General features: G+C 35.7%; 1 protein-coding gene across 2 annotated transcripts in view; it reads left to right on the plus strand.

The window, feature by feature from the left end:
* TRPC4 (transient receptor potential cation channel subfamily C member 4) overlaps nucleotides 1-19587 on the plus strand; it is a 141403-nt gene that overhangs the window by 105049 nt on the left and 16767 nt on the right. For both annotated transcript variants that reach the window (XM_042838870.1, XM_042838871.1), the window contains 3 exons: nucleotides 11880-12019; nucleotides 16356-16666; nucleotides 18221-18416. In XM_042838870.1, the coding sequence (XP_042694804.1) occupies nucleotides 11880-12019; nucleotides 16356-16666; nucleotides 18221-18416 (647 nt within the window). The remainder of the gene's footprint in view (nucleotides 1-11879; nucleotides 12020-16355; nucleotides 16667-18220; nucleotides 18417-19587) is intronic.

The raw sequence follows: 19587 nt of genomic DNA on the forward strand, positions 1-19587 counted from the left end.
GTCTTCACTGCAAGGTGTGCTTTCCTTCACTAGGTAAATAACGTTACAAATGTTTTTTTTTTAAAGCCAGTATCTTGTATTAGAATTGTAAAAAAATTAACTGGTGTTGCAGGCTGGTCAGAATGATGCTTACTTTGAACAAAGTAGGCTAGCTTCAGTGCATTTAAATGTAAAGAAAAAATCTCCCCCAGTAAATTTTCCCAATTTTATGCCATCAAGAAGTAAGAAACTAATACAAAGCTCATTAGTTTCATGCATTACTTCCTCAGAAATCAATGCTACAAGGCTGAGGAGAAGCAAGGAGTTCTTTGGTACTGTTCCATGCCTGGAAGTAATAGCAGTTATTTTGCTCTCCAGCCTAGCAAGTAGTCAGTACCTCCTTTTCACAGTATCCTAAGTGAAAGGGTAATAAGAATTAATGTGCAGCTAACACATAGACCCCAATATATCAAAGTGGGTTTTACCTTTAACTTAATCTTTTAAAGATGTAACATACCATAGAAAAAAAGCACAATTTGAGAAAGGTAAGGGCTATTTTTAGGTAACTGCAGTATTATAATTATATGACTAACTCCTCCCCAGAAAAAGTGCAGTGGGATAAAGAACCTCTATTACCTTCAACTTCTAACACTGTTGTTTTCTTGGGAATGAGTTTAAATAACTCAGCACCCCAAGGCACTTGTTTGAAGAAACAATTAACCCTGAAAACTGTTTCTATCTAGATGACTATCATTTCTCAAAGCAATATTAATAATCATAATAGAGCCTCATATGGACAGATTATCCCTCTCCTACCTGTGCTGAATAGGCCCTTCACAAGTCAATGAAGGCAGCTGCTGCATAAACAAATGTTTATGAGCATGAATAAAGATGAATATTCAGATAACGTGGTCAGAAACTTGTGGTTAATCTAGACTATAATTTTCAGAGAAACCTGTGTGTCCCAAAATCTACTGTATCGAAAGCATTGCATGTTTTATACAGTGATCCCTGGTAGTTAGTAGTGGTTCCATGGGGCATCTGGTTTCGTGTTGAGTGTTTGACTGCAATTCACATATATAAAGATTGTGGTAAAGATATTTTTTAATAAATTAAATGCTTTTATTATGTTCCTATCAATAAACTAAGGTTAGATTCTAGACCACAGTTTAGTCTGCCTAAAAGAGTATGTACGTCACTCTTGATTCTATCTGAAAAGTACATAGATATCTTTGGATTTTGTGGATGCAAATGAAAAATGTTGAAGTCTGAGATGAAACTAATATGGCACAAGGATTTAGTTTTACTCTGAAATTGGGAACGTGCCCAAGTAAATCATCTTCCCAAAGCAAAGGTTAGCCTGGAGTAGCTACAGCATGTCAAAACTATTAACATTTTAAACAATAGAAGTCTTTGTTTGTCCTTCTTTCCATTAAAATGCCTCTGCATGTAATTTGCATTTTAATAGCTGCTTCTCTAAAAATGGAGAGGAAGAGGAGCTTTACTTTCCAGGCTTCTCTTCCAAAGGAATTTCAGCATACATATATTTCATAGCATTTAATAAGTTGTCCATAAAGATCTAAGGTCTCCAGCAGTTAAACAGTAATTTCTATTTGCCTACTGCTATGTAGAAGATTGAATATGCATAATTAGCACATATTAGAAGTGTCACTAGAGTAGGAGGTTCAGAGGAAAAAACATGTATTGGACTACATTTCCATGGAGACTATCGATTTTACATTTTAAAACTCTCTTAAGGGAACTTCTGCATTAATTTTGCCTTTCACATGATTAGAAGATTACGCAAGCAGTGTAAAGTGTGTGGAGAATATCTGTGGAGCAATAAGTCAGTACAACAAGGCCAACAAATGTTATAGCTTTAAGAAAGAGTTGTGGAAAAATCTGTGAATAACAAGAACTGGAATTGCCTTCTATCTGCCTATCTAAGAAAATGTGAAATAAGCTTTTGCTAGTAAGAATTTTATTTTCTTCATGGCAGCTGATAATTCAGATTTTCCAAGTATGCCAGATGTTTCACACTGCAGAAACATACTCTTGTCTCCTATCCTTGAGAATCTATCACCACTGAAAAAAAAAAAAACCAGGACAGAAAACAACACACCCATGTTGTAAAAAAGTGGGAAGAACATTTTGCACCATCAAATTTCCCATCCAGTCCCTGCATTGCCTTCAAGTGCGCTGACAGTGATGCAAAGTGGAAATAAGCCTAAGTGCCTTGAAAGTAGCTCATATACAGATACTACTGGTCCCTATAGACTTCCCCATATCTGTTCTAAGTTTGAGCGGTAGCCACAGTAAATGTCCCCTGAGTCCTCTGGGCATTTGATTCACCAGAGAATGCTGTATAACTCAGAGGTGAAAGCCAACAACAGTTTCTATATTTCTGGTGCTTAGAAGATGGGGCTAAAAAGCTCCTTGGCAGTTTTATGGAATGACTGTAGCAAAAAAAAAGGACAATTTTTAAGGCAAATTTGTTTTCATGATGCTTTTACTCTCTTATGGGCATTGCAACGATTTTATTCAAAACAGTGCCTGGAGCAGTAATACATTGTTACTGGTCTCTGGAATAATACTTTCCCTATCCTTTTTTTTCTGCCAGTAGCTTGTATGAATTATTAGACTGTAGGAATCTGTGGAGCATGTGGTTGTGCTTTTGTCAACAAACTGTTATGAAGAATATATGGGAACGTACACTATTGTTAGTACTGAACACAATGCACATCCAAACTGCATAGCAAGACACTTCAGATGAAGGAGTCATAAAGGTGGCAACACGCATCATCTTCTAAATTTGTTAGAAAAAAATGTGTACAAAATGTAATTATACAAGTTGATAAGTTCCATGGAACAGGTATAAAAGCTAATACAGCCAGCAAAGTGAAACAGTACGTAACCAATAGTGATAAATACGGTACAGTGGAGGACAATACCTGACAAAGCTGGAATGCGACTTCAGACACAAGGGATAATGCACATGATGACCATGGAAGGCCATTTATTACAAACTACTGCTCAACACAGGCTAACTACAAAGATACATGGAATGCTCAATTTGAATACACTTATATTAGCTATGGAAAACTTCCTTCCCACTAGGCAGTATCTATAAATGAGAACTCTGATTTTATGTGATAGTATCAAATAATCATGTAAAGACAAGGATTCAAGTATAAAAAGATATTAAATGTGATCCGATTTTTTCTTACCATCACAAGATTTTGCTGATGGAAATGGGTTTTGGCAGTATCCTGAGATTCTCTTCGGCCTCAGTCCCATTTTCAGTGAAATGACATTGTGCTTACTCCTCTAAAAATCAAATATTTCACATTTGGACTTCATAATCATATAGCTTAAGGATCACAGAATCACAGAATTATAGAACACTTTTACTTGGAAGAAACCTTTAAAGCTCATTTAATTTCAACCCCTCTGCCAAAGACAGGGATACATTCCCCTACACTGGAATCATCACTAGGTATGGATAAAATTCTTTACTTGATCAGGATAAAACAGTGTATGCATAAGGCCTAGCTTTTATGAATTTGCTTCCTTGTAGATCCCCCACTAAAGGTGCTATAGACTGTGAGGGTTTTTTATAGATTTTTTTTTTTCTGTTATTCTTGTTGCTGGGTTGTTTTATTTTATTTTATTTATTTATTTATTTATTTATTTTGGCTGGTTTTCTTTTTTATCTCCTTCTTCTTCAATTTCCCCTTTATCAAGAAGGTGAATGTTTTCCCACACAGCATTATTCCTGACCTAGTACTCTTCTTAGTTAGGAGTGTTCTCAAGAGATCTCCAAATTCTTACATGCTCAATAGTATGTATTATATGTATATATATGTATATATATGTATGTAATATATATGTATATATGTATATATGTATATATGTATCTATGTATATATATGTACATATGTATGTTATATGTATATATATGTATGTAATAGTGGAGAGGGGGATGAATTGTTTCAGACATCCTTAAATATCCACTTCTGGACTTGCCTAGAGATTCACATGATGCTAAACTTCTCTATGCAGGGATGTAAGTGCTTTTGAGAAGTGCTACGAAGGATTTTTTGTGCTTCATAGACAAGTTATACATTAATTTATTCTTCTTGCACTGCTTATCTTACTTTATGGATCTTGAATATACTTGAAAATTTTATTTCTTTTCACTAACTCCGTGATAGGAGTATTCATCATACTGTTCTAGCAACACCAAGAAAATGCAACTAGTACTGGGAATAATAAAGAATATATAGATATATGTGGATACAATATGTTAATAAGTATCAGATTGCAGGACTCTACTTCTAGGATATGTATTGTTTTATAAATCAATGCTACCTTTGTTAAGATGTAAACCTTGCTTTTTACCCTCTCCACGATATTTTTGTGCAACTAAGAAAGATTTAAATCAACTTCAATGATTGCTTGCCAGAATTTTTCAGTGAAGTCATGGTGATTAATGCATAGCATTATGCATGGGTCCACTCCTTGTGTAAACATGGAGAGCTTAACAGATGTGCAGGCAGTAAATGCGAATATATTTTTTCCTTAAACAGATTTATAGACCCTCATGCAAAAGTACTTGAATGGACCTAGGCATTTGGATGGATAATTTTCTCTCTACAACATAATTTTAGAGCAGAATTCAAACACAGAAATGTGTAGAATTTTTGTATTGTATCTCTGTACTGAAGTATCTGTCTATAATCCCTTACTCTAAACTCAGGCATTTAGCAAGTTTGATCATGAAATGGTTAAATCAAAGTCAATATTAAAAGAAAGCAGCTCAGATGCCTACAAAGTGGAAACTGACATAAATTTTGAAGTCTTTGAAAATCTAATATTTTTTGGATGTACCAAATAAATGTCCTACAGGAAACCTATACCTTTTTTAACAATACATGAAGAGGCAGCTTTGATAACCTCAGGACATCTAACATAACACTAGATATTTCTGCTTAAGCACATGATCTATCCCAAAAATACAGTCTTCCATGCTCCTTGAGTCTGTGACAACTACATCATCTATGTTTACAGTCCACTGATAAGGAAAGCTTAGGTACACAGAAGATGAACAGATTGGATGAGTAAGTTTATCAGTTTAAGTAATTTTATGGCCCCTTTGGCCAACTGAACATAACAGTTAATTCAGGGTTGCAGTTTATTTCTGTGTGAACCACGGGATATTTTTTCTTGGTTTATATTTCTGTTCTTTACCAAAATTGTGTTTTACAGAAGCATAAAAAAAGGAGAAGAAAAAGGTCTGATAAAGTTTAGGTGTAGTAAGTTAAATCTCCTTTAAAATTCCATTATGACAACATACCACAATTGATTTGCATTTCACAACATTTTGCTAAAGAAATTCAGAAGATTTTCAGGGAAAAAAAAAAAAAAAAACAACTAACTGCTAATTACGTATGTTTCCTTTTAGCATTCATGAGAGTACTGGAAAAGCCAGACCTCTTCCCATTTAAGATACTAGGTAAAGGGATCAGCTATCCCATTATATAGACAAATTTCTGAATAAATACTTAAGCAGTTGAAAAATCTGATATTTGATGAAACTAATCCATAAATACTCAAGGGGCTGTTCAATTCTGATTGTCCAGAATATTTGCTCTACCACAGAACTATTTTTCACCATAGTCACAATCATTAGCTATGCATTTTTGCCAGTGATGAAAAGGATCCTGCATGCCACGCTCAAGAAAATCTGCACCAATGTAGGTGACATTTGCTATTACAGCATTGTTTCTAGAAAAGTATTGCCAACACCTCACTGTGCTCACATCCACTGTATTCCCTGTAAACATTTAGCAAGCCTCAATGAATGTCATTGGGTGCAATTTTTTCAGCCTTGAAGACCTTTGTTTCATATGCACTTCCATGTCAGATGCCATTCTGTCAGACAGATCCTGTGCTGTCATCTGTCTCAAGGCAACAAAGTGTAAACAAATACTGGGAGAATGGTTCAGCTTCTACTGCTGTACCACCAACATCTGCCTCTGACATCATGGGACAATATTATAAAAATAGGAGGCACTACTTTTGGAGTATCCCTCATATTTGTATGTAAAATATATGTGTGTGTATATATATATAATGTCACAGTTAATGTTGTGCTTAGTCTAGTTTCATTTGCAGGTGATCAGTGTTTTTTGGAAATTATACTTTTCCTTGAACACATGAGTAAATGTACTGTTGATAAATAATCAGCACTGAATGGATTCAGCTTTGATAGAGTGGAACTTCAATGCTCCATATTCTTTATATTCTTCTTTACCTTTTGTCTGTATTCCAGAGGTATCAAAGAAGCTCATTTTCACTGCTTCCACATTGTGGGGAAGTTGAATTGTGTAGCTAAGAAAGTGAGGACAAAGAGTAAACTGATTTTAGATATGAAATATTCTCAGTGTTGAGATGTATGTTCAGATAATTTAATCTGCAGTAGTCCCAGATTCAGGTTACTTGAGTATCACTGTCCTGAGAAGAGAGCTGGGAGAACGGCATCTCTGGCTATGCCATTCCCATCTTGTGGCCTGACCTTATATAGGTCGCAGACACGCTCCACAAAAGTCCATTTCCCTATGCCTAGGAGAAGGCATAGGATCATACAATAGTTTGGATTGGAAGGGACATTAAAGATAATCTAGTTCCAACCTCCCTGCTATAGGGACATTTCTCACTTAATCCGGTTCCTCTAAACCCCATTCAACCTGGCTTTGAATGCCTCTAAGGGTGGGGCATCCCCAATTTCTCTGTGCCAGTGTCTCATCATTCTCATAATGAAGAATTTCTTCCTTATATCCAATTGAAATACATGCTATTTCAGTTTGAAGCCATTAGACCTTGTCTTATTGTTACAAGCACTTGTGTAAAAAAAAAAAAAAAAAAAAACAACCAAAAACAACCCACCCTGGTTGCTGGTTGCTTTTAAATTCATACATGTTTCATTGCAATAGCTGTATTTCATTAACAAAATATGCCCTAGAATTACACCAGAAGAACTCACTGTTCCTCTTGCCACCGTCATCTGCCTTCCGTAGAAATCAGTTTGTCAGATCACGTGTAAAACAGAAGAGAGATTTCAAGCCTTATTAAAGCTCACTGAATTCCCTGGAATTACCTCCCCTTGTTTCTGAGAGCATTAGATCTTTAGCATCTCACTTCTTGTACCTGTAAAAACTCTAGAGTAATTTGCAGAGAAAAGTTGAGTTTGTCAGTTAACTGCTTTCACAGCCCAGTGAAAACATACTGAAAGGCTGTTGTTGTACTTGGCATGCAGAGACTGACTCTGGAGAGCCTTCTTCTTCCCATCACTAAATGGTAAGGAACAAAAATAGCACAGAACTCTAAACTTTTCACAGGAAAGGTAGGGGCAAAACTAGCTAGTAAACCATAAATCTTTTTAAAAACAAAGTTCAGAATAATATCATAACTTTCACAATCAAGCTGAATAATCAAACTGTACTACAGCCAAGTTGCATTCATCAGCTTACTTGTAATACTTCACAGTGCTTCACAAAATGTCTCCATGCTGCTTGTAATTCCCAGGTCTTCATGTGGTCTGCAGGATTCCTGCCCTGTATTGAAGTCTATTTAATTCCATTAAAACGAGAAGATACTAACTCACATTAATTTGTATAGTGCCAACCTGTTTCAAAATATCCATGCTATTATTTCTCTTTCTTTACTTGGCTTTTAAGCTATAAACAATAGATGTTTCAATGTCTTCAGCATCTTGTTTTAAAGCCTTGATTAATGAGGTGGAATAGCTGCATAGTGTTGATAATTTACGTGGAAATAAATGATAAAAACAGGATGATGAGAACTGGACTCCTCAGATAATAAAGTCAGGTTGTGTCCAGATACTCTTAAATATTCCAAGTAGAAAGAGAGAGTATGTAAAGTCACAGAGAAAATACTTCCTTGATTTCTGTGTGTCTTTCTTTAAGAAAAAATACATTATTTTCTTAGCTGCTGATTCTCTCAGTGAATATAAGAAAACAAAATTGGCATGTGTCAGACTCTGTGAAGAGAAGACCTGGCTTCTTCATGCTGACTTCTCCCTCTTGCAAAAAGTTCCTTTTTATGATCTACAACAGCATTTCACAATCTCTGGATGTGTGACTAGAAATTAACTCTGAACCATGCAGCTTGGAATCTTGGAAGCTCCTTGCCCAGGGTAGAACCATCATGTAGGCTTATTTTGGCCTTGAAGCAGTCTTTGGTTTTGCGGAAAGACTCTACACTTTTCTAGGAAAACCCTCCATGTGCATTTGGGAGGACTTACAGAACATTCCAGTTCTTCCAGCATTCATTATTTCAATACCCATCAGAACACCTATCCATAGAGACCTGGTGTCTCCAAAGACTGAACTCAGCTTCCATGGTGTCATTGACACGGAGTTATAGATTTTGGCAATTCATCTTAGGACTTTGTATCTCCCAAGATTCTCATTCGAAGAGAATAATAGGTATCTGACTTGCCTGGGAAATGCTATTGTTCACATATGGATATGGACACATGCTTGTCACGAGTATAGAATCCATTTGCTGGAATATTCATTTCAAACCTGAACACCTGACACCAAAAACTGTGTTAAAAGCAGAAAAGTACCAATACATGGTACAGAATCTCATGCCTCCAAATCCCACTTCAGTATCACGGCCCTGAAAGCTTTTAAAGTCTTGACCCAGACTCTGAGTCTCAAGTCATGGAAATTGCTCAAAAGCAGTGCCATTTTTAAAAATACTGAATCTAAATGAATTCCACTTCACTGAAGAGCTCCTAATGAGATCTTTTCCCTAATTTCTACATTAGGAGTAGACTGTGAGACTAGGATTCATCTGATATGTAGATATCTGTAGTCCAGAATCTGTATCTCTGCCAGATACCCTCTCTCCATTGAATTTAAAGGGAATCCAAGGTGGCCACCTCAGATGGAGCTGTTTGCACTGCAGACAGTTAAAATTAGGTCAGAAAAATCTCATCCCCAGCCACAGTGAATCTGCTCTGTGTCAGCTGCTGAACAGAAAAGAACAATTTTATCACTTAATTATCACTTAATGGAGACGATCTGCTCCCTTATGGTCAGTTAGAGTCAGCTTCTCTGGAGTCCCATAAAATTTCAGTAACTGTGTTTATTTAAGGAGTTTGCATTTACATATTTGGATGTCAAGAATGATTAATATATCAAATCTCCAGCATAGCCAAAAATAATGTAGGACTTCCAAAATCATTTGCTTAAAAAGAGCAATCCCTGCATCAGAATAAAACTGATATGTAGTCTTGGAGCAATAAAATAAAATAAGATCACCAGTATTACGATATCAAACTGTATTCACAATTTTTCACTGACAAACAACTTTAACACTATTCTGTTCCACGAGAAATCTTTAATAGGTCAGTATTTCCCTTAACATCAACTTTATAAATATATTTCATTTTCAGAGAAGAAGGAACTGTTTGGAATAAGAGTGTGGCTTTTCATTCACAAAACAAAAGATCTATGCCAAAGCATTAGACGGCATTTATTTTTCAGTCTGTACATAATTCTGTATTTCCATCAGTGCTATCAAAGTATGTGATGCTGAACAGCAGTCTTACAGAGAATAGCCCTGTTGCATTTATGTCAGTTCATGTCTTTGGCAGTTGTAAATCATGGAGTACTTCAGCAGAAGACTTTAATGAACTCACAGTCTTTAAGTATTTATTTTATTGATCAGACAAACCTACTCCTTCTCTAAGCACATTTCAAAGGAAATATTTAACTGCAATGAATTAGAAAAGATTTTTTTTGGTTATGTCATTGTATTCTATTTCTATAAAGCTTTTTATTATTTTATTTCATTTCATTTTATTTTATTTTTTAAAATTTGGAAGCTTTTTATCAATGCAGCTGTCTGCTTTCTGAGTGACAGGAGTCATCCTAGTGTCAAGATCGCATAATAAGAATTGGCAAGGATCTGTTCACTAACAACGAGGCTTAGGGATCATACCTATATTGCAAGTCTTAGTCTCCAGGTCTCTTCTGAGCCCCACCACAGGCTCCTGTGGCACACTGGATTTTATGTGCGTTTTCGCAGTTTGAGCAGGACCAGTTCAAAGCAGAGTTTGAAATGTGACAAGTACATTACAGCACACAAAACCACTGCTTTTATGACCTGATGATGCTCAAGATGTTGTGCCTACAGCATAGCAAAAGACCAAGCAAGAATATTTGCAAGTACATGGACTACGTGTTGCATGCCGGAGGGTAGTCTGGAGGGAAGAGAGAGCCAGATCTTCTATAGTCTTGTTTGTACTCTGTGACAGGAGTGTGCAGCCCTTTGAAAAGCAGATGGTTAAGGCTTTGTACGGTTACTGCCTAGTAAACTTTTGAAGGTGTATTCCCATTGTGATGGTGCTTGGGCAAAAAGTAGGAGCAGCAGACATATAATGGATGTTCCTACAACTATGCAGGCAGGTGAAATAGTGATGATGATGTGTTTGAAATAGAGCTGTATGAAAATAAAAGTTGCTGGACCTATTAGATGATTCAGATTCTTCTGAGGCTCCTGATTTCTGATGATAAGTTGCAGAAACAAAATGGGAATGTGTGTCTGAGACCTGATGGGACAAGGTAGAGAGGAAAGGATTTTTTCCTTTGAAAAGCAATCAGGAGACAAAATGACTTAATGCAAAACGCTACACAATCAAATTGTACGCATCCCATCTATCCCCCCCATTTGACCTCCTTTACCCTTACAGTCAGCACTGAGACAAAATTTCAAGGTTCAAAGTCAGCTAAGCTATGACTTAAAGTGATGTGGATCCTGCATGAAATCTGTTTGATACTTTTTAAAAGAACACACGATCAGCAGCTGAAGGAAAGCCATGATGAATTAACTGTATCTCAACATCCATATGTTATAGGCTGGCCTTAATTACTGTAAATGTTATCTCTTCAATGAGCATGGAAGTAGGAAATTATTTTAATCAAATAATTAACAGAAAAAATGGAAAAACTCTACTGGCATTACAAAAAGACCTGTTGGTAATATGCAGTATTTCTCTAAATATGCCATTGTTTATGTGTTTTATCATTCCATATAATGCAGAGCAAAGCAGCTCTTCTTTGCCAACATATGCAATAAATCATATTTTATATGTATGCAATATGAATCCATTCAGTAAATACAATATTTGGAGTAGGCTCTTCAGAGAGATTTTACAGTTTGCATCACTTGGGAGTCTCCACACAGTTGTTTCTGAAGCTGTTGAATTGAGGTCGTGTCAGACAACTTGCAAGATTTCCCACTGTTTTGCAAACCTGAACAAAATTTCTATGCCTCTAGGCCCCAAAGGAAGGAATCAACAAAATATTTTCAATGTAAGAAACTGTTCTTTCCTACAGGAAAGGCAGGCTTTACTTCAGCTTTGGCAGCAAACAATAGAAGTTCTATCCCTTACAGTGTTTGTTTTATTTAAATAAGTTAATGAGTTGTCTTGGCTCCTTCAATCTCCCGTTGAACTCTATTGCAATAGATAATGAGGACAGGCTTGGCAGTAATGACTGGTTTTGAGACCTTCTTTATACTTATTAGAATATGATGGAAAAGGGGATTGAAGAAAACCAAAGAAAATTTCCTTGTACAAGCAGATTAGTTATTTTTATGAGTAGTTATAGCTGAAAAGTTAATTGCAGAAACATTAATTGAAAAATAAAAATTTTACCTGACTAGATATGTAATTTAGAGCACTCATCCACCTTCCCTGTGTAACTAAAGTAAGGAAACTCAATCTATTGTGAGATAAGTGTCTAGAATAGTTGTAGATGTTTTTATTTAGTGTTCATGCTCAATGAATTGTGTTCTATTTACAGGCTTTATCTGGGGTGAAATTAAACAGATGTGGGATGGTGGACTACAGGACTACATTCATGATTGGTGGAACCTCATGGATTTTGTAATGAACTCCTTGTACTTGGCAACAATCTCTTTGAAAATCGTTGCATTTTCAAAGGTAACTTTATTATTTATTTCAGCAAAATATTTAAGGTAACAAATTAGGCTTATTTTCTTCTGTACTTGATGGTTTTCAGGGTGAACAATGTAAAAGATACTTAATTTGCTCACGAATCTGCTGCAGCTACGAGAAGAAGTCAGACCAGAATAAGAGCAAACAAAAGATTGCAGCTAATTTTTTTTCTTCTCCTTGACTCGTGCGATCTCTTTTTTTTTCTTTTCCTTTTTCCTTTTTTTTTTTCTTTTAATCATTAATAATTCTTTTACTATAGTATTTTTCAAAAAGGCAGATCACACCCAATACTTAATATTGTTTGTACAATGTTCAGTTTCATTTTATTTAGTCTTTGCCTATTTTTCAGTAAGAAGTTACCATTCCTAAGAAAATTTTAATTACCATGCAAAACTAGAGGGCAGGACTGCACGGAAAGTATTACTTAAAATTAGGGAGAAAAAATGCTGAAGAACAAGATTTTAATTTTTTTTATCTAAAAAATCACAAGTGCAACTTGATTAGAAATTAAAACTGAATGGCATAATATGATCATGTAACATTGGATATATTCATTTTCTCACCTATTTCATGGACTTTTTATTAGCACTGCTTGAAATTTCTTCCATTGTCTTTCTTTGCAAAATCATGTGACATGCCACATTTCCTATGTATTCAACGTAAATCCATAATACAACAGCAATTGCTTCTAAAGATGAAATATTTGCATTACAAATGTTCTCAAATGCAAGGAAATCACAGCTGAAAAGAAATGAAAGCATTTCTTAGCATCTGTCTCAAAGATCTTGTCACATCCAAGATAACAAGCCCATTTTTACTGGCTGCTCTCATCAGCATTCTACTTTTGCTGTTTCGAGTTTCCTGTCACTATCTACCCCATTTACATGGAAGCAGTCTCTGAACTGCCAAGATCCTTTCGGCTGAAAATAGGAAACAGCCATCAAGTATCTGGTTACTGTCCCTAAACTGCAGCTGTTCCTATGGCATCCCTGCCATTTGTATAGAGCAACATAGGAAACTTATTTATGTCACCTGATGATTATCCACAAGGGTACAAAAGTGAGCTGATCAGGGGCAGGGATAAGCAAAGACGTGATCAACTGGCTCAACAGCTTCCTCCTCTCACAGAAGGTTTCTGATTGCGAACTCTTGGAAATCTCAATAAAAGAAATTTTGGCATGTTGCCTGAAAGAAAAAGGCTCAAATGTGGGAAGAGATGTCATTTAAATTTGGTGGATGGGCAAGGTTTTCTCATCATAAAGTGACTGGAATAAAACAATCATTCCACCATTCCAGGTAGCAAAGCAAGTAATTCACTGAAAGCGCTCGTTTCCAAAGCATTGGAGTTGGCCAGTTACTCACTTTAGACTAATATTAATTACAAGATATTATAATTATTTAATCCCAGATAGTTTCTGCTTGTGGTAATCAGACTCCAAGATGAAAATATGTTAATGTGCATCCATCGGTCTCCAAATTAGAGCTTGCATGCCAATCATAATCATCACAGCTCCTAAAGTACTATCTTTGACTCTGCAGCTAATTTTTTTTTTACTGCATGTGCAATGTTGCACCCAAATGACTATCCTGTACTTTTAAAGAACCTCAGTGTTGGTAGACAATCAAAACAATGTATGTAATGACGAACCAAGTAATGCAAGTGTAACTTACTTCCTTCAGACACCCGCAACAGGGTTCCACAGCTCTGAGTAGGGGTTGAGAGGATTCCAAACGTAACCAGAACATTTTGATACAAAACTTTTGCTTTCATTTCCTAAATCTTTCAATATAGGTTTTTCTAAAATACAGCTTTTCTGTATTTCTCTTTTATCAAATCACTATGCTAATATTTTTGATGCATGTTACCTTCTTTGAATCACTTCAGCATCTCAAGCTGTGTAAGAAGCCATTTTAACCAACTCCTTTGAATCAAAGGGTGAGAGTATCATAGAATCACATATAGAATATATTCCCATAGAATTCACAAATAGAATTAGACTGTCACAAACCTGATCTTCACTTACAGCAGGTGGACTTTCCTTCTTCCTTTGCTTCCTGCAGCTTGGGCAGTGTGGCTAGAGTCCTTACCATGAAGACTGAGGCAAAGAAGTCGTTGAGCACCTCAGCCTTCTCTGTATCCCTTGTGACCAGGTCTCCATTTTCCTTCCAGCAAGGGCCCGCATCTTCCCTGTCCTTCCTTTTATCACTGGTACACCTGTAGAATTTCTTCTTGCTCCTCTTAATGTGCCTGGCTGGATGTAATTCTTTTTGGGTTTTAGCTTTCTTTACCTGCTCAGACCACTTTTCTGTATTCCTCCCAGGTAATTCATTCCTACTTCCACTCTCTGTAGACCTTTTTTTTGTGCTTAAGTAAGTTCACGAGCTCCTACTGGACCTATGGAGGCCTTCTGGCATTCTTCTCTGCCTTCCTTTTTCTTGGATCTCTTGTGTGATAGATGTTCTTAGAGTAAAACTTACTGTTTATTGCCTATTTGAGGCTCTCTGAGTCATGTACTGATTAAGTGGACAGTTATTTACAACAGCTGATATCTGTATAGTGTAAAACTCACAAAAGACTGTTGAAAATTCACCAAAGAGTGCACTGGATGAGCAAACTGCTAAGACAGATCAGTTATCTGCTTCATTTTCAGTATTCAGAAAAAAAAAAAATGATGGGTACATCTCATATTTTTCAAAAGGCTATGCTCTTTGCCTCTAATTGTGTATCAGTGTGTGAGGTCTTTAAACTGTTATACCCACTGAAAATGCTCTCTCCCTGATAAATAACAGCATGATTAATATAATAAAAAATGAAGTTCTTACATTTTACAGGAGTACAGGATGACTAATTTTAAGCATCACATCTGATATGATCGAGGCTTATAAATATGAACAGAAGAGTTTGTGCTCTAAGCAAAACGGTTGCTTTTGTGTTTTTGGAAGAGTATTTATTTTGTAATAGTATATGAAATGATGTACAATGCCAATTCATGTGTGAAACCTCTTTGATTTATCTTCAATATTTTCTAAACCTGAGCACTGGACCAAGTGTTGTCCATTCCCAGCTCTGCTAGAGAATGCATGCAAATTCATGTTATTGATAATATGAGTCTCAGTTTCCAACACAAAAATCTAGTAGGAAAACATATTCTTGTTCAAGGCAAAAGCTCTGAAAAGTAATTGAAAATGCATTTTTATCTCTACATTTATTATCTTCATGATCACCATGTTAGATACACTCTGCTTAGTAGCAAGTGAGATACTTATGCCACCGATTCTGCAGAAGCTGACATTTTTTTAACTCCTTGCATTGTGAAACAAGGGATTGTTTTTGGGCACAGGTAAGGCCTCTGCTGCCCTACCAGCTGAAAAAAGCAATTCCAGCATGGTAATAGGATCCTGCCCCAACAAACACTGCCACGGAAAACACATCAAGAGCAGTCCTGTTCTGTGGATGCTGAACATAGAGTGGAAATGTGACGTATGGCTATACTGTTATATCTGGCCACAGCTGACAGGAAGTGTCTCTTTCCTTACTACTGAAGACATGCTGAATATCTCTGAAGGATGTGTCTGGGTGGTCCAGAGTAGATATATACAGACTGCATCGTAGTCTGTCTTTATATCTGCTTCGCATTGTACTATCGCACAGTTTTAGAGGGCTTCGTAGCTTAGATTCTGTCCTCTGATACATCTTGTAAAGAAGACTAATGAGACCCAATAAATAATGAGTTTGCCACAGTAGTCAAGCATTAGCTGAAAGTAACATCTTCAGTAAATGTTTTGGTAGAGCTGGATCCTTGGAAATGCTGAAGAATTGCATTTCCCAGGATCAGACTCTTTGATAATGAGATACACAAGCAGTTTGCCATGGTTCATTAATAAACCACTTTCCCATCATTTGTAAATGTCAGTGATTAAGCAACGTATTTATTCCTTAGTTAAAGGAATAAATTAGTTAATTTTATTCCAACTTTTTCAAAGTTTTTGTGAATTTCATGCATAATTGTTATTATTACTTCATCAGAATTATTAGAAATTATTTTGCTTCTGTAAAAGTCATAATCATATGCAAAGTGCAGTAAAAAACGAGAAAGTTTAGAGTGTCCCAAAGATGAAAATGTAGAATGAGTACTCAGAGACCATCCATTTTTGTTTTTGCTGAGATAAAAAGCACTCAAACAGACATAACTCCTTCCAAAATACATTTATTTTCATTGTACTCTTAGCAAATTAATGGGATGGCTCATAAAGAAACAGGCAGTTGTTTGTTCATATAAACAGAAGAGTAATTTTTCTTTTCCCTTCTGCTTGTTTTCAGTATAGCGGGTTGGTTCCACGACAGAGCTGGGACATGTGGCATCCAACACTGGTGGCTGAGGCACTGTTTGCAATTGCAAACATCTTTAGCTCCTTACGCTTGATCTCGTTATTCACTGCAAATTCTCACCTGGGACCTCTGCAGATATCTCTGGGAAGAATGCTGCTGGACATTTTGAAATTTCTCTTCATATACTGCCTTGTGCTGCTAGCATTTGCAAATGGATTGAACCAGCTGTACTTCTACTACGAGACACAAGAAACCAAGTGCAAAGGGATACGATGTGCAGAGCAGAATAATGCATTTTCAACGTAAGTGACTGATCTATTTCTACCCTCACCCCAACATTTTACTCACTTAAGTGTTGCTTACAGGAAAGAGGCTGTCTTTTTGTTCTCTTCTGGTATCTTTTTGGTCAGTGGAATACTGACAGACACTCCTAAAGTTACCTTAATAAAAAATAAATCCAGTTAACATCACATCAGTGTATAATAATGTTCATCCTATGCTGCAGAGAAATCTATATAACCAAAGATATGTTAAAAGATAAAATAAAAAGAAGGGGAAGATAATGTGAGATTAGAAAGTACATATTTAGAATTAAGGGATGAAAAATCACTAGGGCAGAGTTTTCTTATCTAGGCAGCTGTTGCTCTGTAATTTTTCTGTATCTACTTGTGGACATTAAATAAGTCCAGAGTTGTAAAACATAAAGATTCCTTGCAATTGTGATAAACTGAGGAAGGAAAAAAATCATTCCATTCCAGACTTCCACAGACACAGAGTCCATTCTACACATTCAAATTTGTATTCTATTTTAACATTTTTTAACTTTTTCTTTCACTTAAAAATCGATTTTACTTCTCACTGTTCTTTAATTCATTCATAGCACCTAAACACCATCAAATGAATACTCTCCATCTCATTTCCCATCTAGACTGAACCTCTACAATAAAAAATTTCCTGTTATCTTCTATTAATCATATGTAGGCTGCTTTTAAAAAATGTTTAATATCAGAGGCATCCTTCTCAAATGGATATGTTTTAAATAACACCTTTTATTTCATCTTAATCAAGTAACTGCTCAGGCACAGCATATTTATAATCTTGCATATTAATAACATCTCATGCAGTTCTAAACTCTATTGAGTGGACACAGGTATGCTGTTTGAATAGAAAAACACGGGGGAGGTTTTCAGAGCTGATCATAGAAGGAAACAATATTATTAGATATTGTCATTTAGCTTCCTATCTGCTGCCCTAAACTTCTCCAAGTATCATATCAATTAGTTGCAAAAGCACGTGTAATTTGAGAGTGGCATGTTTGTCTTTTTACTGTCTGTATTCTTTAAAAAAAAAAAAACCAAATGGATGCTAAAGATACAAATGCCCTTGTAACTATTCTTCACTTTTTGTCTCAGTGGCTCTCAACAAGTAAAAATGGCATAAATTGATATCATCAAACAAATACAAGCGTACCATAATTACTTTACCATGTTGCTAAAACACAATCAGTGAGTTCATTTTGGATCCGTGTTCTATCCTCTAAATTCAAGGCACAGAGACAAAATTCTTCAAAGACAGATGTCCAAAATAATATCTCTAAAATATACCCTTTGGAGGTTTCAACAATCTTGTACATACAGGCTTATTATTTTATTCCTGTTTCGGATATCTATAGGTTCAGATCTGAAACATTTAGGTAATTTTTCTCCAGAACAGTATTCTATATATGTTGCCTTTATTGTAATGAGCACCATCTACCTTAATCAAGTGAAGGACTTTGTGTGTCTTGGGAAAAAACTGATCTGAAAAGTATATGTGTTAGTATTAAACAGCTTTTCTTCTTGGGCTTTGTCTTTCAGATTGTTTGAAACGCTGCAGTCATTATTCTGGTCTATATTTGGACTCATCAATCTATATGTGACCAATGTGCAACCAAAGCATGAATTTACTGAATTTGTTGGGGCCACCATGTTTGGTACCTATAATGTAATCTCTCTGGTTGTTCTACTCAACATGCTAATAGCCATGATGAATAATTCTTACCAGCTGATTGCTGTAAGTTGTTTATTATAACATATACTGTCTTTCTGTTCCTGCAACCCATTTTTTTTTTTTTTTTTTTTCTGGCAGTAAATCTATTTTAAGTATAGAATATAGATTTGTTCCAATTATTTTGTGCTTTTGAGGAAGGGCACAGAAATTAGACCACAACTGGACTCGAACAGGAGTGAATTTTCCCAAAACTCAGAATGGGAAAGAGGTGACTCTACTGCAGAAGCCAACTAGTGGGTAGAGAAGGGTGCCTTGGAGGTGCCAGCAAATGGTGCAGGCTTCAGCACTGCCTGAACTACACTGTGCAGCTCTTGTCTCAAGAAAGAGACTCTGTCACAGATCGTGCAGTCCCTACTTTATTTTTCACATGTTGATTAACCTTTATAACATTTTTATTGTTGGATTCTTGTACAACATAAATAAACAGTGAGTAGAAATTAATTGCTTGAATTTCACATACAATTTTGGACTCATTAACAAGTGAAACAAAAGGTCAGGACTCTTCATCAAGCAGTGTATTTTTTCTCATTTCATGAAAACTGTGTTTATTGTTATCAGAGCTGTTGGCTTATTTTTAATTCTCAGCTGACTGTTAATGAGACTAATGAAATTCATAGTATGATAATTCAAATATAGTAATGCAGAAAGCAAGCAAATAGAAGAAAGCCTCACATTGTTAAGACTTTTAAATATTTGTTTTTTGTTATTTTTTTTCCTGAAGTTGTCCACAAAAGAAATGACTACGTGTGTTTAACAGCTGTTGTAGTAGTTATAGAGTTAGTATATAGTTATACACAACACCATGGCATACTAACATTCACAAAAACACATATTGCAGGCAGAATACTTTTCTCCAGGAATGTCTTAATAACTGTTTTGATTGTAAAAGTATATATGGCTAAATATTAAAGTTTAGGTTTTATCAGTGGTTGAAGTTCTTGGTCTCTGTGTCTGTTGTCCAAATCAAACCTTATTACTTTACATTTCTTGTTCTGCTGCTAAGATTTTGCAACTTTTTCAAGCCCTGGGTTTTGATTATTTTTTTAAATTATACAGTAGTATATAATATCCAAAAGAAATAAAATTCCAAACTAAAAATCAAAACATCAACAACCAATTCCAAATATTTAATTTTGAAGTAGGAGAAAGAGAAGGATATAAAACTCAACAGACT

This window comes from Centrocercus urophasianus, unplaced genomic scaffold (assembly GCF_019232065.1).
Source record: "Centrocercus urophasianus isolate 14NV4802_14NV808 unplaced genomic scaffold, USGS_Curo_1.0 seq_9, whole genome shotgun sequence".
NCBI lineage: Eukaryota > Metazoa > Chordata > Aves > Galliformes > Phasianidae > Centrocercus > Centrocercus urophasianus.